Consider the following 21,638-nt stretch of genomic DNA (forward strand, 5'->3'; position numbering starts at 1 on the left):
CAAATCCATAGCAACTGAGGCTTCCATACTTGACTCACAGAACACAGATTGAGCACAGGCAGAGCCTCCTGTGGTCAGAAATTCAGGGTTTGGTAGTTCAATTGCTGCCCTTCCCTACCACCCCCACATCTTGATTTGACTACAATAATAAAACAAGCAATGATATGGATGAAATCTTGCTGGGCAGCTCCTTGACCATTACCAAGTCGAAAGCATTTTCCTGTTTAGTCAAGTGTTTCCCTACATTTTGCTAATTGCTTTATTGTGTCCAATCACAACAAAAGCAACGAAATCAGAAAAATAAAAACCCCTGTTAACCACCCAAAATGTGTTCATGAACCTTGAGCTTCAGGTGAGTTACCCCACCAGGTGATAAATGAAGTCTTTTTTCCTCCTCAGTTAAGCAAATATTAGGAAGGAAAAGGCCTTTAGAAATGGCAAGGACATAATCTAAATTAAAACATTAAGGCAAAACTTGGAGAGAGAATGTTTCCTTATTGGTTGAACATATTTTTTCAAAAATAGCATCTGAAGTACAGCTAAGGAGTTAGGAACTTAGTAAATTTTGTTCAAAATAGATTCTTATCACAAAAGCTGATAAAATTGTACAGTTTAATACTCCCAGTAAAAGCAATTTTTCAGTTGCTTAAAATGTCACTAAGGCAAAGCAAATTATAATCTGGTGCTTCCTGCAAATGCGTTAACACAGTTCATTAAATCAGTCATTCTTCTCCACAGCTTTTCAATACCCTTCTGGGATGTGACTCTAAATGTTCTCAGTGGATGATACACAGGATTATTTGGTAAGGTACGGATGACTCCTACCCATTCCAACGCAAAAGTAGGAGTGAATTTTGTCTTTTGTTCTGTATATTAAATTCCCTTACAGTTCATTCCAAGTTAACCACCTGATTTCTTTCCTTCTCAAAGGCCATGTTACCACTCTTTGCATTTGCCATTGTAATCTTACCTTTGAAGAAACAAATCAATTTAAGTCAATTTATGTACCATTATAGAAAGGGATTTATGTACTATTGCAGAGAAGATGTGAAAAACCCTGGCAAGACAAAGCAGCTGACACATCTCTAAAATATGTTCCTTGAAAGCTTTTTACTAGGACACACCTAAAATAACTTCTGGTTTCCCAGGCTGGGCTGAATCCAGTGAGGTGCTTTCCGTGAGTGTTTACAGGGTTTCACATGGCCAGTGTCTGGAAAAGCAAAGAGAATCCATCATTCCATGAGATGACATCTATTCTAGGCACTTCAAATAACAACACATGAAAGTAGGACTCCATCTTTCCAAGGGTACATCCCACTTTTGTCTTCAGTGATCATATTTTTAAATTCTAACATGTTCCAGACAGAATACAGAAGTGAAACAAATGTCCAATTAGGTGTCAAGAATAACAAGCTGACATTTGTTCTCTACCCAAGAAATTATTTTTCACCTTCCATTAAGCTTCAAAGAATATAATCAAAACATTTTTTTCTGGCTGGGCTTAGTAAAATCCTGTCCTTTGGGTAATTTAGGCTCTCTATGCATAAAAGCCTCTTAATATTTCTATATACCTCCAATTCTGTCCTAGGTCCTTTCTTTCTGCACTTAGTGAAGTTAAAATACTTTGTTAATATTTGATAATGTATTTTATTTGCAAATCTCACCTTTGGTATTTTATTATTGTTATATAGAAAACTTTCAGATTATAAAAAGAAAAAAATTGCAAGAGAACTTTTTACTTTGATTTTTTTCCCTCTCCCAAAGTAGTTAACTCCTCTGTTTAATTTTTTCCCCTCCTCCAGCAGGCCTGTGCTAACTTGGAGGATCCTGCCTGAAATGGGTCAAGGAATGTAGTGCAAGAGCTTCAGCAGCAGAGGAGAAAACGCTGACAGCCCAGCATGGTAACACCTTCCCTCACACAGCTGCCTCTAGAAAACAATAGCCCTGCTCATCTTAGCTGAAAAACCTGAAGGTTTCCCTTCTTAAACCATTCAATATTGTACACATGGCAGGAAGGTAACATGAGTATGCAATGCAATAAATAATCAGATCAGAATTTTTTCTTGTTCTTTCTTATCATCCCCTCTTTTGTCCTTCCTTGCCTGAGAGAGCTTATCTCCTCTGTTGTTTTCATTTGTCTGTCATATTTCTTTCCTTTCCTTTCCTTTCCTTTCCTTTCCTTTCCTTTCCCTTTCCCTTTCCCTTTCCCTTTCCCTTTCCCTTTCCCTTTCCCTTTCCCTTTCCCTTTCCCTTTCCCTTTCCTTTTCATTACTGAAACCTTGATTTTTATTCCCAGCATGTACTGTTTAGCAAATAACATTTGTCTAATTTCTAGCAAATATGTTGCAGCTGCACTTTTCTGCCTTTTCTTGTCTTTGTGAAGATAAATCATCATCACTCTGCGGCAGTAAAACAGAGAGGTAACTATTCCCATATTTGGCCATTTCTTACCATTGTCAAAATAAATACTTTCATCTGTGCAACTTAAATATGAAATTATGTCTTCCCTTTTCTGGAACCAGCAAATACTAACAACAACAAGCTGGCATCTGAAAAGAAAATGAACAATTAAGATGACATTTGTGCTTAAAATTCTGTATCACTCAAAAGCTCCCAACTCTGAAAACTCCATCTGTACCTTTACATTGGAGGTTATGAGGTTATGATAAAAGTGACTGTGACATTCATGTTACTGAGTTGCTGAGGTAGATAGTAATAAATAAAATCTTAGCACCCAAAAAGCGCCAAATGCAGAACTAAAGCAAAAAAACCCTAACAGTTGCTACATGGGCTGCCCATCAAAAACCTATTAGAAAAATTGTGACAGTTTCTGCATTAAAATTTACTGAAAGGACTGTCTTGAGGTCTAAGTGTATTGGAAAGAAACACTTGGAGTAAGATCTGTTCTCACCAAGGAGAATTTCAGGACTGCAATAAAACAAAGCATGTTAGAAAGCTTGCAGCTCAACAGTGAGGACCATAAGGAAGCTTGCCCCAGACCACTGGGTCTCATGTAAATAAAAGCAGTAATATCTAAATAATAACATGGGAAATAAGGCTGTGGCCCGCTCTGAGTACAATTTGTGTTACCTGGTGCTAAAAGTGCTTCATACTTGGATTCTTACACCATTGCAGCAAACAGGGTTCTGCAGATCTTCTGCATGAAGATCTGTTTAAATGTCCTCCATTTTAAGCACCTCAAAGAAGGGTTTCTTTTGCTTGTATACTGCCAAGCACAAAGGTTGCTTAATCTTCTTTGATATTTCTGAACACTGCTGCAGTAGGGCCATTCAGAAATAACTGATACGTGCTTCTGGATCGCTTTTTACATTCATTTAAGACAAATCAAGTTACATCAAACACTAAGCCAAAGAAAACCTGGAATAATATCTTGAGCTGTTCCATTTTCACACACATCGAAGAAAAGCCTTGGCAATACCATGCAGGCTGTGCTGCTTGTTCAAATGGCTGGCAGAGAAGCAGTATTGGCTGATGTGATGTCACAGGCAAGCACCTTACAGATGCAGATGGACTAAAACAGAACTTCTTTACTGAAATATCTTGATCTAATATTGTCAAGAAAAAATGCTGATGTGGCATGAATAACGATGGTTTACCAGCTGGGAATTTTTATCCCTTTCAGAGTGATGTGGATTTTTCCTGCCATACAGATGTGGGAGCTGTTTTCAACTGACCCTCCTAGTCCAGGGTCTGCAGCCACAAGTAGCTTCTCTGCTACCACCATCCCAGGTATTTGCAACTCATCACACAGGGAGTCCAGAAACACGCCAAGAAAGCACTGTTGTTTCTCAGCCATACTTTGTTAACCAAGTGATCTCTTTGGTATAAATGAGTCCCAGGTCCCCACAATTCCCATGTACACAGCCTGCACAACCTGCATCAAGGTCAGACCCTGTAAGGAGGGATGTTCAGGGTTTGGCAGCAGCCTTGGCCTTGGTTAGAAGTATTTTTTCCTTATTAAGAATTCAGGGCTCCAGATACACCACAGACTTCCCCTGGTGAGCATGTAGCTCAAATTGAAGACAGAAAAAGGGAAGGACCCCCTGGTCTGGCCACCTGAAGTTTGACAGGAATTGCAGACTTGCTGTCTTCAGCGGCCGCTCTAAGTCACCAAAAACCGACTACTGAGAATTTCCATTTGTATTTTACATATTCCGTGCTATTTGTCAGCCATAGAACAGTATTAGTACTTTTTGTGGCAATGCCACACTGTGAAATTGTATCTGATTCATCGGTCTGTGAGAATTCCTCTGTCCTCTTGGGCGTCAGGCTTATCTTTGACATGGCAGCTCGGGCCTTTGTATGAAAGAGAATAACTATAAAACTGTAAATAGAAGAGATTGGTTTTAATTTTTATTGGCAACGTTCACACAGAACCGAACCAGTTTCACAGGGGATAAACACGCCACTGGAGCAGGGCTACCGCTCCACCTGGTGGGCACCCGGCCGCTCAGACGGGCGCGGCGAGCCTCGGCCGGCGCCGCTGCGGCGGCGGAGAGCGGCAGAGCCGGGGGATCCAGAGCCGGGGGGATGTCCCTCAGAATCCGGGGTGCGTTGCCTGGGAACGAACCACGGGAGATCTTCAGGGCCCCCGCCTGAGGCCTAAGCCATCACCCCACCGCCTTTCCCCGGCCACCGCAGCCAGGGCCGCGTGGGGCGCGGCCCGCCGGCCCGGACGGGCGGGACTACAGGGCCCAGGCTGCCCCGGGCGGCAGGGGCGGTGCCGCCGCCGTGCCCGGGCTCGGCCCGCCCGCCGCGCCGTGAGCATGGCCGGCTTCGCCGACCTGAACCTGCCGCAGGGAACGGACAAGAAGTCCCTGCAGAGCCTGCTGGAGGCCGCGGCGCACCGTGAGTCCTGCGAGCGGGGAGGGCGCGGGGCCGGCCCGGAGCTCGGTGGGGCTGAGCTGGGCAGCGCGGGCCTTTCCCCGGCCAGGAGGGCAGCGGGACGCGAGCGGCGACTCCCCGGGCTCGGCAGGCACAGCCGGAGCCTGCGGGCTGGGGTGGGCACAGCCGGACTCCCCGGGATGAGCCTTCCCTTCGCTCCGGGCAGGCCGGCCCTCGCCACCCGCCCCGCCGCGGGCGCGTTTCCCGGCGCCGCTCCGCTCCGTGCGCTCCGCCCGCAGCTTTCTGCCCGCAGCTTTCTGCCCGCAGCTTTCTGCCCGCAGCTTTCTGCCCGCAGCTTTCTGCCCGCAGCTTTCTGCCCGCAGCTTTCTGCCCGCAGCTTTCTGCCCGCAGCTTTCTGCCCGCAGCTTTCTGCCCGCAGCTTTCTGCCCGCCGAGTGCCCGGGGCTGGGTCTGCCCGGGACTGGCTCGCAGGGGAAGCTCCTGATGCGCCTTGCAGCTCTGCCTCTGGCTGTTTACCCCAGTGTAACAGTTGGTTTTTTCCCAGCGTGGAAGTTTCTCCGCCTGCAGTTTCGTAGCGCTCGGATCTTTCCCTGCAGAGCTGTTGTTCAGCCACGTGTTGCCTGTCCGGTGTTTGGGGCGGGTGGTTTAAATGCCCCTGGCGAGTCTGTCATCTTCCTCAGAGCCTTTTGAACCATACCTTCTCCCCCGTGTAGTCGGCATCGTTTTGAATTGCTTGCTTTGCCTGCTCCAACAGCTGTATCCCTGCGGGGCTCTGCGTTGTCTGCAGTTTTAACCGCTGTCCTGAGTATACTTAGCAGTTTTCCATAGAGAAAGTCATAAACAGGGCCAAACTAAGCTAGACCTTTGAGGACACCAGGCCCATGTATTTGTGTTCATAAAGCTCTGCCATTGAGTAAGAGTAGACAGGCCTGGGCTGTGCTAAAAGCCAAACAGATTTTTTTTTCTATTTTAAAGCATTTTTTGGGTGAACCAGTCTTCTTAAAAAATACTGTGAAATCTAGACATACACGTAGTTATTAACTTTAAGACATTTAATAATGAGTATTTTACAGTTTTCTCGTAGGATTTCTTTCCTTTTTATTTACTGGATAAAATGTTCTTACTGTGTTTTTCAGTGGGGTATTCGGCAGTCGCACTTAATCATGTCATGGACTTTAAAGAAAAGAAACAGGTAATTTTTCGTGGGGTTATTTGTTCTTACTGTGTTTTATTTAGTAAACCTGCTGCCTTATTGCATGTTTCCAGATAGCTTTAGCTGCAGAATGCACGTCTAGACACAAGTACAAATCTCTCTATTTGTAACAAAACTCCCATTTTATATTTCAGTAGAACTGCCTTTGGATTAGTTTTTAATATGGTTCATGTACTGTCCCACAAAAAGAGATTTCTTAGTGTGGCAAATTTCTTCTTAAGATTGGACCACAATTCTTGTTTACATGTAAACCAAACCCATGACATTTTTAGTAACTTTGTTCTGTTCTCTTTCAAGGAAATCATCAAGCCAGTATCCCCTTCAGAGTTGTTTCCGTCTTTACCTATTGTACAAGTATGTCTAGTTACATTCTATATATATACACTATTATTCTGAGTTACCCTTTTTTACCTTTGTGTGTTTGTATATGTTGTTTTGTGTATGAGGTGTGAATCAAAAAAGAAAAATTTTTCCATTATTTCATGGTTAAAACTCCAAGCATTGGGAGAATAGTAAACTCACATCAGCGTAAGCTCTATTCATTATTTTAGAAATTATTAAAGACATTTCTTTGTGTGAATTTTGAATCTGCTTGTAGTTGAATAATTACAGTACAATTCTTGACATTTAAGTTTTGGAAATAACTTCTTGGTTTTGATGGAGCGAAATTTGGATATAAAGAAATACAGTAATATGTTTCGGGTCACTGACATTCATTAATTCAGAAACTGCTTTTCCTTGCAGTTGTGGTCTGCCTGGGGAATCATAGCAGTAGTAAAACATACTCCATTTTTCTGCATGGTTGTTTTTCTTTTTTTTTTTTTTCCCCTTTCTATTCATCCTTCCCCAGAGAAACACAGTAAGTCATTCTTTGTAAGGACAGGTATAATATCAAAGAGTTAATGTAAATTAGGGAAGTGTAACTGCAGACTTTAGAAAACTTGTATAGCAAGGCTATAAGCATGACACCATTTTCTTTTTATAGCAGCCTGGGTAGAAATTACCACAAATTTTTGCTTTGGGTTATCAAAAATTTTTTTCTATATTATTCTTTTTTCTGTAGGGGACATCTAAAAGAATTAAAGTCTTGACCAGGTTAACACTTGTTGTTTCTGATCCTTCCCACTGTAATCTCTTGGTAAGTATACTCAGCAATCAATTTTGCAAGTTTTATTTCCTTTTCTTAATGAATGAATGAAACTTTGGAAATTCTATGGGGACAACATCCTGGAATTTATTGGGCACTCAGCAGTGATTACTGAGATTGCATCTCTAACAAATAATGTGATAATGAGGAGATCCTGTCTTATAAGACTGTATATGGCTTCTGTTGCTCATTTGTCAGTATGGAACAACAGTTCTGTTCCTTGGTTTCTGGACTTCTGTGCATGAACTAGAAGACCATGAGCAACCCTTGTGTCTGGTTTTGTTTTCGTGCTACAAGATTAAAGCAAAAGATGTGTCTTAATAAATTGGTGGGACAAACCTCAAATTAAGAATGAATGACTTCATTGTAGAAACCTGCTGTGTAATTGCATGATTGTTGGCTATGTTTTAGTACTTGACAGGGAAAAAGGATTTTTCTTCTCATTGTTTTGTTTGTAATCATTGTATATGGCTTTGACATCTGTTTGAATTCAAAGAAGTAATTATTTGCTCCTTTTCTAGAGATCAACATCTGCAAATATAAGGTTATATGACATCATAGCAGTATTTCCAAAAACTGAGAAACTGTTCCATGTAAGTACAATCATCTCATCAGTAATGCTCGTTCAGTAACCTTTAGTGCCTTGTGCTAATTTAAGTAGATGCTTTGTTTTGATTTTATTTCCCATTTTATAAAGACCTCATGGAGTTAATCAAACATTATAGGCTGCCTGGTCAGTTGATAGGCTGAGAGGTTGGGAGGATTTGTAGGAGGCTGCAGGACCCTGAGGTGACAGGTTAAAGTCTGAAACATCTACCTTGTCTGCCTGAGGAAGGACTGGTATGACTTGTATGCACTGCACTGTGGTTGCCTTTATGTGCCTTGTACTCTAGTGAGCTGAGAAATCATCCTTTTTCCCCCCAATATATGTGTACTATCATAATGTAGAAAACTTCTATCTTCAGCTTTAACTTCTCAAACTCTTGACAACTTCCCTAAAGTGCATTTGTGATCTTCTGTTACAACTAATTATTCCTGGTCTCAAAAATGCTAGGGAGGGTTTTAAAGTGGAACGAATCTGGTTCTGTGAGTTACCTGATAGCTGTTCACCTGTATTTCCTTCATATTTTTTATTTAAATTGTTCTCAAATACTTGATAACAGCTGATTTCAATGTTCTGATTGGGTGGTGCACCTTGAAGCAAGTTATGTTTTTGTCAGAATTTTTCTTACAAAATCCAAAATTGTGATGTCTGACCTGCTGTAAGCTCTTAAATATTAGCATTAAGTCGAATTGGGTGAGTAGGTGGAAGTGTTCCATCTCTCTTAGCCTTGGCAGGCAGTAGGCAGGCATGCAGTTTAGAGCAGTGTGAAGGAGGGACAAGGACAGCAAAAAAAAAAGTGAGTTTCCTTGAAGAATTTGCTATCAAAGGGTGCTTCTCAGTTTAAAACTGAGTCTGGTGGTTGTTTATTTAAAATAAATTAGAGCCACTTTCTAGTATTGCTGAGTACCCGTTTTGCCACATTAAAATTGCCTTATTCTGTTTTGTATTTCTACATTATTTCCCCTCCTATTTCAAGTCTTGTCCAAGTAAACTACAAAGCAAGAAGCTGTCAAAGAATATGAACTTCAAAGAATTTTTCAGCAGAATTCAAGCATTAATTATAATGTGTTACAGCGAAATTAAACTAATTTCTGAATTTTATTTCCCTTGAAAGATTTTAGGATTCTTTAGGGTGTGACAGAGGCAAATGGTTTAAAATATTTTTTGCTCCACTCTCCACCTCTTTCTTTTGATCTCTGGCAATAGTATAAAATCTCACTTCTCAAGTGAGTTCAGTCAGTTTATCATGTGCTCAAACAAGCACCTGAAACTATGTGATCAGCTGGGATGGGCGGTGTTGTTTTTTTGGGAAAAGGGTATTCTCACTTAAGGGTTATTATTGTTTATTTTCAGCCATATCATGCCTTCTGCTGCAGTTGCACATCCAGCTGTGGTGGCATTTAAACTGGTATAAACAGCCACTCCTTTCTGCAGCTCCCTGTCTGCTTTGCTGCGGAGGCTGTTTGCTTGAGTGGCAGTTTGCTTTGAGGAGCCTGCTTTTGGCTGAGCAGTAACCAGAGTTTTTGCCAAGTTGTTTTTCAGGCAGATCCCCTTTCCCAGAGTGATTCAGCAGCCAGCCACGTGGAGAGTTGTGCCAGCGCAGAGCGGGTGGCTGCGCTCTGGCAGCCCAGTGCAGACAGTGCCTGGTTAAGCTGACACTCTGGCAGGTGATGGACAGGGTGTGAGGAAAGAAGCAGGATTGTCAGTGAGATTATCTTCATTGCTTCCATGCTGGCAGCACTTTGAGCTGGGGATGGAACCCAAGCATGTTTCTTGCGAACTGTGTGAGGTGAAAGACTCCATCCTTCACATTCAGGGCAGGTTTGTATGGCTGCCTTTTCTTTAGAGATTTTAGAATGTCTCCTGTGGAGAGCTGATTCAGTTTCACAGAGGTATCACACAGGTTAAAGGAACTTTTTACAGGGGGTTTCAGCACATACACTTTGGCTCTTACAACTCATGGATATTTCATTATTAAGAATAAAGCCTTCAAGAGTGGGTCTTGCATGGCAAATGAACTTTCTGTTGGCTTTTGGTAACTCAGCATTACCTCAAGAGCATCATCTTTCTCAGCAATAATTTGGCACTTGTATTTTCTCCATTGAACAAGATTTTTCATGTTTTTGTGAAAAAATCACATGACCATTGGAGATGTGCTCCAATTTTAGCATGGCTTGAAACCAATCTGTGCCCTTTTGTCACAAGCCAGGGAAGCTCTTTTGTGACCGAGTGTGGCAGGGATATGTACTGAAAGATGTGCTCAAATTTTTCAAATAATTTATATCCTTAAGGGGATGAGGAAGCCATATTTGCCAGTTGTTGAATGGACTCCTTGGTTAAGACTCCCAAAAAGATTGTTTTGGCCTGCAGCAGGAATGCCCACCACCAGGTAATAGGATCTGTAGTTGCTGCTTTTCAAAAATTTTGCTTTCTAAGATTTCTGATTGTTTTAATGATGATGGTTAGCTCTGTGTGCTGTTCATAAGCACTTAGCACATCACTAGTACATAAAAAAAAAAAAAACCTACATATGTATCTCTGAAGATGTAGTGCAAAGTCAAATTTAAGTGTTTATTCCCTAGAACGTTTGCCTCAGAGCATCCAGACAGTGGCAGAGGTAATTATTAATGGCTGGCTGGAGTTTTCCCAGCAGATGGGGCTCTTGCCCACAGTGCTGCCAGACAGCTGCTGGGCTGTGCAACTTGCTGCATGTCATTTTCTGGATGAAGTTGTTGCACTTCAGATCTTTTCAGCAGGCAGGGTAACCTTAGCTTGACTGCATATTTGATTTGTCTGGAAGCCAAAGCTAGGCTGAACATTAGAGTTCTTGGAGAAATCTGCTCTCCAGTTTTTCATACAGTGCAGGAATTCCTCATATGTGAGGAATATGACTCGCAGTTTGTTTTTCCTTGGTGGTATTTTCTGAAATGTTCATGTCACTGGAATCCTGTAGATATCCTGGCTTTTGAGTCACCCCCTATCCCACTGTGCTTAATTTGTAAAATGGTAAAGTTTTCCAGTGTTTCTGGAGCTGATTAGAAAGGCTTGATTTCTCATCACATAGGGCAACTTGTATGTGTCTGATGTCTATTCTTGCTTTCCTTAATTTTTGGCATAATCTCTTCCTGAATTTTTTATGACCTCACTGACATTTTCTAGGGCATGATTCGGAGCTATTTGTTCTGTGTGTGTTCCCATAAATCACCTCTGTGTAGTAGTTTGTACCTCGTGTAAGAAAAGGAGGGAAGCTAACTGTAGTAGGGCTGAACTTCCTCTTGCAAGTCTAGTTCTGTGCCATAGATTCCACAGGCAGCCCATGTCCTGCCTAACGGAGGATAAAGATAAAGGTAGGGCATGAAGAAAAAGTTTAGTCTGAATGTCCTGGTAGAGACATTTCAACTTCAAAAACCTTATGGTTTGCTTGTATGTGTACTGTGGCTGTCTTGTCTAGGAGAGAGTGCTGTCAACAGCTAAGAAACATTCCTAAAGCTGGGCCTCTGCTATCATCTCCATCCAAATTCCATGTGAACAAACTGGTAGATGACCAGTTTGCCAGGCACTGTGTGCCTTGTGTTAGAGCAGCCCTTACCCCTGGGGCTCCTCACAGCCCCCACTGCTTTTGTGCTGGTGGGAGGAGGAATGAATGGTTGGCACCTGGCCCAGATGTATTTGGAGCAGTTGCTACCAGGTTTCTGAGTGCAGAGAGTTCCCCTATGCACAGAAAATTCCTTTTCAACCTCTTCATCCTATCTTACCTTCTTTGTTACAGCACTGCTTACAGATGTTAATCTGACCCTGTGTAATCATCCTTACAGAGTAGGCATATAGGCTACCCTGGGTGCATGAGATTAATGTAAATCAAAGACTCCCTTTTAGGTCCCCTTAATTTTCCCTGTATTTCAGTGTGAGGAGCCTCTGCCCCTTGTTCACGTCCTCCATCTTTTAATACAACCTGTAAATTGTTCTGTGAATTCAAAGCTAAATTCTTAAACTGTAGTCTTCAGTGCTGTTTCCAGACTCTCCCAGAGGTGTGGCTGTCAGGAGGAGCTGCAACCAGCCAGGGAAGGGAGGCTCTAAGGATTGGTCTCCAGTATATGGCATGCAGCACCAGCAGTCACATTCTGCTTTTTTTCTTTCTTTTCTCTATTGCTTCTGGTAAAAGTAATTAATCCTGAAAACGAACAGGTGCTGCACTGGAGGCAGAGCATGATGGGACATGGGGCAGTTCCTGGGCTCTTCCCTTTCTAAACTGGGGTTGGTCTTTATTATCTGTGAGTTCTTTTGTCAAAAGCCAGCATTGCTTCTGCATGCTCTCTGTCAGAGAAAAACAAAGAAGTAAGTACTGCTTTGGGGTTGACCATTATTTTATTGGAAAATTAGTTCTGTAAGAAAGGGAAGACTTGGGTTTTAAGTCTCAAATGATGCTGTTATATTGGCATACCTGCAAGGCATAGTACCTCTTAATTTTAAAACTGAACTCACCCCAGAGAGACATTTGTTGCATTAAGAAATGAAGGAGAATATTAGTGCACCTCAAGTTGGTTATGCACTTTTTGTCATATCTAATAATCTGTTCCTATTTCTTTGGTGTAGATTGCTTGCACAACACTAGATGTGGATCTGGTCTGCATAAATGTAACAGAAAAGCTGCCATTCTACTTCCGAAGGCCCCCTGTGAATATGGTAAATTTACATCTAAATTGTATTCTTGCTGTTAGACTGACATTAAATACAAAATTTGAGTCTAATTCCCTACTGCTTTCCACCCACCATTCCTATCCAAGCGGTTCTTTTATTTTCTTGCATAATGTATAGTTTTGTTTCAAATGTCCTTCACTTCAGGGCCTCCACCGCAGCACTTAATACACAGTGATGCATGTTCTTTCTTTTTTTCCTCCTGTCCCCCACTTAAGAAGGCAGAAGTGGTGTTCCCAAGGAATGGAAACTGAGCCTTAAGGCCACTGTGCTGCTAAGCAGGGAGATATGGTGTGATTGCTGACAAAGCTGCTTCCCAAACCAGAAATGGTACAGCTGTGTCAAAACAGATAAACAGCCCTCTGATTTAAAATAAAGGAAATGTGAATGGCAGTGTTAATTTAGGAGAAGGATGTTGTGCTGGTTACGTGAAAGACAACTGTATTGAATCCATACTTGGACAAAAGAATGTCTTGGTAAATGAACCAAATGTAGCATTGCTAAATATGCGATGTGGGACCCAAGATGGCTATCAGTGTGGATCAAATATAGTTCTGCCTGCTGTTGGTAGTTTGCCAGAAAACTTAATCTGAACATACTCTTACAGGAACTTGTTTTCTTGTCTGAATATATGTAAAGGTTCGTTCCACATCGGCATTCTTGGCTGATGTAGAACTTAGTTCTCAATATTTTAAATTTGGAATTGGCTAGTAATCCTACTTCATTTTCTTACAAAGTTTGACCTAGAATAAAAATTCAAAGTGAACTATAATTAATTCTGAGACAGAATAAAAATAATACATTGGCATTTATAGTAAACTGAGGATTTCAACATTCCACTTGGAATAACAATTTTGTATGAAACACTGTATGAAAGTACCCTAGCTGCCTAAAACTACAGCAGCTGGCCCAGGTAAGGAGCTGTGTGGCTCTTAGAGCCCTGTGCTGGGAGACATTTTCCTTGCAAGCTATTTCTCATCTTCCACACTCCCAGCATCAAGGCAGTCTGTTGGACAGGTCTGTGCATCCTGGAGCAGTCAGTTTTGGTTGTTACAATGCCAGACAGGTTGGCAGGCAGCTGAAGTGGTAGGGATGAGGTTAAAAATCACCTGGACTGGAAATTGGTGTATTGCCATCACCTGTTTGGTTTTGATAAATTCAGGACTCTGTTGTTTGCAGCTGTCAGGCCAGTTCTGTGTAAAACATTTGATGCACGTATAGCTTCCGTTGTGCTTGCATACAGAGGTCATGCATGGGTGGGAGCTGGATTAATTCCAGCTGTATTCAGTTACTGGACTCTCTTACAGTATTACCATTGCAGCATATTTTAATAATATTTGTGTAAATAGAGAGTATAATTTCATGCAAATGTAGGACTGCCATGGAACAAAGAGCTTCTGGCTTTACATTGTGTTTTATCACCAGCACACTGTGTGCAAGTTGTTTAACCTTTCTTTGTTTGCAAAAAGAATACTAAGCTTTTGGTGAGGCATTTTGACACATAGCAAAGGGTGTCAAAGCAGCTGAAAATGTAACCAGTATTACTATTTGAAACCTCTTCTGTGACTCACTGTTATTTAACGTTGTCACAAACACCAGAGTATGCTGTGAGACAGGAGAAGAAGGGTCCTTGTTGCTGCTTTTGTGCAAGGAGGAATTCTTCATCTGCCATACCTGGCTGCTGAGGGAAGTGATGAACTTTCTTACAGCAGGGTGTGGGACTAGGGGAATAGGGTCCTCAAAGTTTCAAAGACAACAGATAACCAGCAATGGTTATCTGTCTCCTCAACTCTGTGACAGTGTGTATATATTAGTAATAGCCAATTACAGCAAATAAGTGGTTGGTATTTGTTTGTTAAACCTCATTTATCTATCGTCCAAGATTTATGCACTTGTATCTGGTGTACAGTGAAGCCTTCCCCCACTCTCTTTCATGCTATGCTGTGTTCTTACTGGAACAATTCTGCCTTATTTTTTTTTTTTTGTATGTGACACAGTTAAACTGAGAATAAGCTGCACCAGTAACAGATAGCAGTTGTTAGATCGTTAGGCTTCCCTCCTTTTGATTTTTGATCACTGTCTTTCATGTGAAGGCAATAGATCGAGGCATTTACTTTGAACTTCTTTACACGCCTGCCATCAAAGACTCTACTATGAGAAGATACACAATTTCAAATGCCATCAGCCTGATGCAGATCTGCAAAGGAAAGGTAAGCTCTCAAAATGAAAACAAGTTAATTAAATCAGTTCAAATTTTTTTGGAGTTGTACAGACTGAGCCATTTTAAATGAGTTTGATGCTTGGATATCTGAAGCTGTAACTAAATCTTGGCCTACTAACACAAGGACACAATCACTGTAGCTCCAGATACTTCCAGTCTTGCACCACTGCATGCTTTCTTCTTAAGCTGTCAAGCTGTTAGATTATTTTTCCAGAACAACCCATGTGTTGTTATGGTATGCAATTCCCAAAACAAAGGTGGGAGGGGATGGAGGGAGATTTAAGTGCCAGACATCTAAGGTTTGCACTAGAACTGGAATTCATGTATTTCTTTAAAATCCTCCATTTCATATTTCTCATTGACCAAAAGCTCTTTTGACTGTCTACTTTGAATATGGGGGCTAGAAAACAATAAGAAAAAAGTAGAAACCTTGTTTTGTTGACAAGTAAATTCTCTGTGTCCAAAATAGACCAAACAGCTAGGTGGCTGTCAGCCAAGGCTTTGCTGCAGTCAGATGAACTGCATTCTTCCATGCTACTGAAACCCAAGGAAGAAGTAACTTTGAGATGCCTGTAACCCATTGCTTTCATAACTTACCTCTTCCCAGGCTACCACATTAAGCTGTTATGCTGTGTCCTCTCAGGCCATGCTTTTTAATAGGGGGTCATATCAAATGTAACAGAAATTGTAGCTCCCCCTTCTGTATTGTAAATGGCCTCTGCCACATGTAGCTAGTCCAGAGAAGCTGGATTTGAAAAATCTGAAGTGGGATGTAGAGCTTGGAAGGTAAATTAAAATAGATCCATCATTACCTCAGTTCTCCTCAAGCATGGCAGCTTTTGTAGAACAGCAGGGTGGGCCAAACAGATTCATTTCCTTGGTGCTACAGAAGAGCTAAGTATTTGCACAGCTTCTCCTGAGAAGCCCAGCTCTGGCACTTAATGAAATGAAGTACTGACTTGGACATGACTTCTATACACACCAGACCACTTTCCTTGGAATTCCCTTTTTGATATTGCTCCTTGTTCCTCTGTGCAGTTCAGGATGTGCTTCTCACGTGGTTGTTGATGAACTGGAGAGCCCCAGCTGAGTTGATGTCATGGATAGGGCAAATGAGATGTTCAGGTGCTAAGTCTGTTCACAGTGCCCTTTCATTCTGCATCTGTCAGTCTAGGGTTTCATCTGTGACTGGAAGGTAAATCAGCTGGAGCTGCACATGACAAGTTGTTGTTGGGCACTAGAAGAGGACTGCTAGCTTGTCTTTCTTCTTTGCCTCCAGATTCAGTGGGTTGTGGACCAGCAGAGATAGTTACTAGAGAGGCCCTCACTGAGAGTTTGCCTCTGTCATTGAGGTAGAGGCCCTTGTTTAAATGAAACATGGGATGCCTGGTCCGTAGACTGCTTCTTTTGGTATCTGGCATGCAACACTCATGTTCTGTAACATGTAGTTGCTGAACCTGTAGTAGCTTTTGGATCCTTTTATTCCTCCTCTATTATAGCAGGGAAGAGAAACCTTCAGAAATTTACTTGTGTTCTCAGAGCTGGCACTGAGCAGTGTCTATAAAACGTTAAAATGTGCAGGGAATGAAGGAGAAACTCCCCTGCCTTGCCAGACAGAAGGTGTTTATAGCCACAGTCCCTCACCTCCTGTGTTTTGGTAACTGAGTTGGAGGCTGCCTGGAGCAGTGTACTGAACAGCTGCTGTCTGCTTTACCTGGGGAGATAGTGTTTTGCCTTTTAGATTTCCCTTTAGCTCTTGCCTTGGATTTGCCTTTGCCTGCTGCTCCTTCACTTGCCAGCAGTGCTTTTCTTATCTGCTCTTGTCTTCTTCCTCCATCTTACCCCTCCCCTGGTGAAAGCCAGTTGCCCTTGAACCAGGCAGAGCATATCTCCAACGCACAGCAGTGATCCACAATCCTGTGCTGGCTTGAGATGTCTCATACAGCTCCTCTGGGTGACAGGCATTAGTTGCTACAGTTTGGGGCAGGAGACTTGAATTTTCCCAGCAAACTTTTGCAGTCAGCACGACTTAGGCTCAAATGCACCTTTGGATTCATAGTGTAGTCATTTTAAAGGTGAACTATTCAGAAAAAAAAATGTCCTAGGCTCCATCAGGATGTGTGCTGTTAAGTCACTTTGATGTGTATATTGCTTCTGCTTCTGGCTTTCCTAATGGTGAGGCAGAGTCTTCTGTCCCATCCTTTTCTCCTCAGCACATGAGGAACCCTGGGCACAGTGTGAACGTGCAGTCAGTTTTACATAGGTCTTTCAGCTGTTGAGATCTAGCTGCACACAGGGCATTTTCTTCCAGTGCCAGCAAAGCAGTGTGGGGAAGGGATCTAAAGCCCCACCCTGAAACCAGAGATGGTGTGATGTGTTGGTGGTACTGATGTCAGAGAGGGAAAGTCTGTCTCTGCCTCAGCACATTTCTAATTCTCACCCACTCAAGCAGGAATTCCCATGGCCTTTTATTCAGTATAATAAAAGGTGCAAGGAGATTTTGCTGCTGCAGAGTTACCACTTGAGCTGAACAGGCTCACCCCAGGTGAGCATCCTTGGAGCTTAGCATCAGAAGAGCTCTGGCAGCTGAGCTGTGGGATCCGCCAGCCCCAGTGTAGTCACATACCTATTCTGCAGAAACCTTTTGGGAGAGAAAGGAGAAGGATTTCTCTGCCTGGTGATTTTCATAGGGGTGTCAGTGTTGAGAGAAATGAGTGTGTGGCACAAAGTGGCAGCCACTGCCTAAGTGTAGATATATTTTCTGAACCAGTATGGGTATGGTCAAGGCTAACATGAATGCTTAGCATTGAGTGGTACTGCAACAGTATAGGCTGAAAATCTGGGAGCACCAAACTGTCTGAAGGCACAGTTGCCTTCTGTAAGCTTCTTCTGGGGGATCCTGGACTCCTGAATCCATTTCTGTTACAGCTCAGGGTGAGTTGTTGTTTATGTGGGACCTTTTTCAGCTGGTGTAAATAAAGGGGACACTTCTTAACACAGTGCCTGCAGCTCTGCATTTTTTCTTTACCCTTAAGGGCACTTTGAAGTCCATTATGAGAGATACAGGCTGATAGGTGATTGCTTAATGCCATCACTCTGCACACTTATACTGCTTAGTCTATCCCTCTAAAATGTGATGTACTTACTAATCTCCTATCTGGCTGTGAGAGGTTTGTAATTGCAAGGGAGGGCTTGTGCCTGTGCCCCATCTGTGTAGAGGACAGGGCAGTACCTAAGTCTATCATGTCCCCAAATTAAGATTCCCACCCTGACAGAGTTCATCTGAGGGCATCAGAGACTCTGATGTTTAATATGGCTCTGAGCCTGAACTTAGTTAATACCCAAAAAGTTTTTGCATCTTGCTAATTTTTTTTTTCATTTCTTGATGCTGTCTGACAGATGAATGTTTGTTCTCTTTTGTTTTCCAGAACATAGTTATATCTAGTGCAGCTGAAAGGGTAAGTCCCAGATGATTTTTTTTTGAGTCAGAACAGTTTGGAGATTTATCTGTGGCTGAAAATACAGCTTTAATTACACATTAAACATATAAAAATTATAAGTTTAAATATGGTTGCCATTACCAAAGAATTGTATTGTGGGTTTCGGGACTTTTTTTTTGGTTGGTTGTTTTGTTTTGTTGGTTTTTGGGGGATTTTTTTTGCTGCTGCTATGGTATTTTCCATGATAGTTTTCTCCCAGATGGAGACTCTGTTTGCCAAAATAGTGGTATTTGCTTGATTTGCTATTATCTTCAGTAGCTTGCTGTTATATAGAATTTAATCTTGCCTATCTGATAGCCTTGCCCTGCCTGCTCACACCGTCAGCTTGGCGTTCACAAATCCAAACTTCTTTGTTTTGTTTTAGCCTCTAGAGCTCCGAGGTCCTTACGATGTGGCTAATCTGTATCCTTTCCCAAAGTCAAAGGCAGCAGTTAGTAGTAACATTGGAAAGTTTAAAGTGCTTTTGAAATTCTTTTTATCCTTTACAGTCCTTGAACTTTATACAGTGGCACTTGTTTATGACCCATTCAATGAATCAGGGCTCTGAGTATGTGTGGAAGGAGCAACAGATCTTGGTCATGGGCTGGCATGAGAGGTCACTGTAACTAATAATGTTTGTGTTCAGCTACAGGAATGTTTTGTTGTGATGTGCATTAATGTTGCGTGGGTGTAAATGGAGAAATTAATAAAACCCATAAAAATCTAAGGATACTATGAACCAAATGAGAAATTATTTCTTAGTATCTCCAAAGTGTCACATTTTTGGTAGCAGAAGCTATAAATTGTTTTTATGTAATATTAGAAGTTCCTATCTGAGCAGTAACTATTTCTGTTCAGGATTTTCCAGTCCTTAGTTACACATGTAATGTTAAATAAGTGATTGTGTTCTGGAAACAAAGGAGAGTGTCTTTTCTTCCCTTCTTTTAGGAGTTCAGATGCATTTTTATTACTCTCCTCATCCCAGAAGCACATATTTTGGCCTGTCCCTGGAAGGGAAAGGAGTGTGCTCTGAGTCACGAGACCCATGCGGGAGGCTGTGTGGCCTGGAAGGATTTTATGCACAACGTTTTCTTCCCTCTTAAAATGAGCAGTCAGGTTCAACCCAAATTAACATAGCTAAGGTGGTGTCATCCCCGCTAAAGGTGGCTGGAAACTTCAGCATAATGCTTTTGTATCAGACAGTGCCCTGTCCCCAAAACTGAAATTTTCTGTGGGGTAATTTCTTTTCTGAATTATGCATATCTAAAATGTTTCAGCATTGACAGGCTTTTATTTTCAAAAGTACAGCTTCTTGTCTGGAAAGAAGCAGCATTGCCAGGAGCTTTCCAGGAGGGCTGCTGGGGAACTGCAGCCAGGAGAATTGGGTGCCTCATTTCTCTGCTTCTGGGTAACCTTATGCAAAATGTCACTTTGAGTTACAGCTTTGCTAATTCCCAGTTACTTGTAGAGTAAGCAAACCTATCGTGCAGAGAGCCTTCCCTGTTGTGTGTGTTTTGATCCTGAGCAGCAGTGACAGAGGTTTGCTGTTTGGCCTGTCAGAAGGTGAAGCAAAGGCAGCTGTGTCCACCAACTGCAGAGCCACCATGCTGCATGGAGGTGAGCACTTGTAAGCTCCTCTAGGTAACCTGCATTTGTTAAACTAAGTTCTTGTTGATGTATATTCTCTGAGACCTTACAGAACAAGTCAGATCAGGGTTTTACTTCTTTGTCCAATGCATGAAGAGGAGCTTGTGTGGCAAGGCTGTTTTATTTTCCCTTGTTGCCATGTTGACAAATCAGTGGCTGAACTGATGGTGCTGTCTGTGCTGGAGGACCCGTGCAACCACATTAATGAGTCATAAATGGTGGAACCAAAATAGGGACCTGCTGCTGTGCTTCATAGTGAAACTATCCCATTTCAGAAAGGTTTGAATGCTGATCTTGATGACACTGACAAAAACTAAGTGATTGACATTAAAAAAATGGGTATGCATGTGTTTTGCATTTCCCTTTTGCAGCATGTGTGCAGAAGCAACCTTAGTCACGTCCCTTTCTGATGCTTTCATACGTGGATTATTTCTGACTCACTCTTTAGTGTGGATCGTTTCAAACTCATGGTAAAATCAACAGGTTCTCCTCCAGCCTGCTGCTCATCTACCCAGCGATACAGAGTTTATCAAATTTATGTGGGATTTCTCAAGCCTGTCATCTATCTTATCTGTGAAATTAAATAGCAAGTGTCATTTCCCTTGTCCCAGAGAGGATACTTGCCCAGAACAAGTCAATATATTTTGTCAGGGTTCTTGCAGAGCCTCTCTGCTAATAGAGTATTTGTAGGGAATCTCTTCTAACTCAAATTTTGCAGAGAAGCTTTCCACCTGTAATTACAAAATTGGATTGGGCTCTGTAGGTTATTTGACCAGTATTTCATGATAATGTTGAGAGTTCAGTAAAAAAAATTCTTGAATACCATGAAATACTTCCTTGGTATGTAGGGGATCCTCTGCCAATACAGTTGTGCCCACATAGTCTAAGAATCCTGGGGTACGTGGATGCATTTTTTAGTATTTTTTAAGGAACAGTATGTCTGGCTCAGAAATGCTTTTGACAGTGCTTCAAGAATGTGTCCTTCTGTGATTATTGAACTGACTAAGCCTGGTTTACTATGGTTTTGTGTCTCTGCAGTTCCTCAGCCCCTGCAGACCTTGGTTTTCCTTGGTTTGCTATAATTCTACATCCACCATGTTATTTCCCCTGCTAGTTTCTCCACTCTGTAATGCAGTGAATCCCGAGCTCCTGCCCTTGCAGCTTGCTTCCCTGCTGTGTGTGCTGACTGGCTGGTTGCTCAACATGCCCAGCTGTGGTTTGGAACATGGACACCTGAACTGAGTGTGCCTTAAATGCATTTTATTTCAGTATTTGAGGTACTGGTACTGCAGCTTCTGCTTGTGTATTCCAGAAACTCGAAAGAGTGCCTGTGGCGTTGTGTACACGGTGAAGAAGCCTCGCAAGATTGAGGAGGAAGAAACAGCAGTGCCAACCTGCAAAAAAGCTAAGACTCAAGCTTGAGGACTGAACAAGTTGTCAACAGAAGCCTCCATCTCTTCTTTACCCAGGGCTGAGTCTTCCTCCAACCTCCAACCAACCTAATTTTTCCCTTACTGCCTTGCTTAGCCTGCAGATGAATTATTCTTCCAGCATTCAAGTGAGGAAAACTGTGTGAATGAGACTGCTGAATAGTATTCACCACATCTGATAGGTCATGCTGGGCTTCTGGCCAAGGGCAGGACACTGACTCTTCACCCTGCCTTAGGTATCCTGGAGTTAATGCAAACTCAACAGAACATTTCTAACATGGAAATTTTCACTTGTACACGTGCATTCCTTTTTTATTAAAAATGTGTCTAAGAACAC

General features: G+C 42.2%; 1 protein-coding gene across 2 annotated transcripts; it reads left to right on the forward strand.

Moving 5' to 3' along the window:
• Window positions 1–4,754: 4,754 nt before the first annotated feature.
• On the forward strand, window positions 4,755–21,638 carry RPP30 (ribonuclease P/MRP subunit p30). 2 transcript variants are annotated; one of them, XM_068197631.1, is made up of 11 exons: window positions 4,755–4,869; window positions 6,002–6,057; window positions 6,376–6,432; window positions 7,142–7,216; window positions 7,747–7,818; window positions 12,423–12,512; window positions 14,618–14,734; window positions 18,174–18,203; window positions 18,610–18,647; window positions 19,762–19,841; window positions 21,184–21,638. In XM_068197631.1, the coding sequence occupies exons 1-11, from the start codon at window positions 4,788–4,790 to the stop codon at window positions 21,291–21,293; spliced, it is 807 nt and encodes a 268-aa protein (XP_068053732.1). In that variant the 5' UTR covers window positions 4,755–4,787; the 3' UTR covers window positions 21,294–21,638. The 2 variants fall into 2 exon arrangements, with proteins under 2 accessions (XP_068053732.1, XP_068053731.1); XM_068197630.1 differs by having other exon boundaries at window positions 4,773–4,914.

This window comes from Anomalospiza imberbis, chromosome 8 (assembly GCF_031753505.1).
Source record: "Anomalospiza imberbis isolate Cuckoo-Finch-1a 21T00152 chromosome 8, ASM3175350v1, whole genome shotgun sequence".
Lineage (NCBI taxonomy): Eukaryota > Metazoa > Chordata > Aves > Passeriformes > Viduidae > Anomalospiza > Anomalospiza imberbis.

Coding starts and splice junctions, on each gene's coding strand:
- RPP30 (XM_068197630.1), top strand. CDS start 4,788: ATGGCCGGCTTCGCCGACCTGAACCTGCCGCAGGGAACGGACAAGAAG. Junction 4,915..6,001: donor CGGGGCCGGCCCGGAGCTCG/GTGGGGCTGAGC, acceptor TGTGTTTTTCAG/TGGGGTATTCGGCAGTCGCA. Junction 6,058..6,375: donor ACTTTAAAGAAAAGAAACAG/GTAATTTTTCGT, acceptor TTCTCTTTCAAG/GAAATCATCAAGCCAGTATC.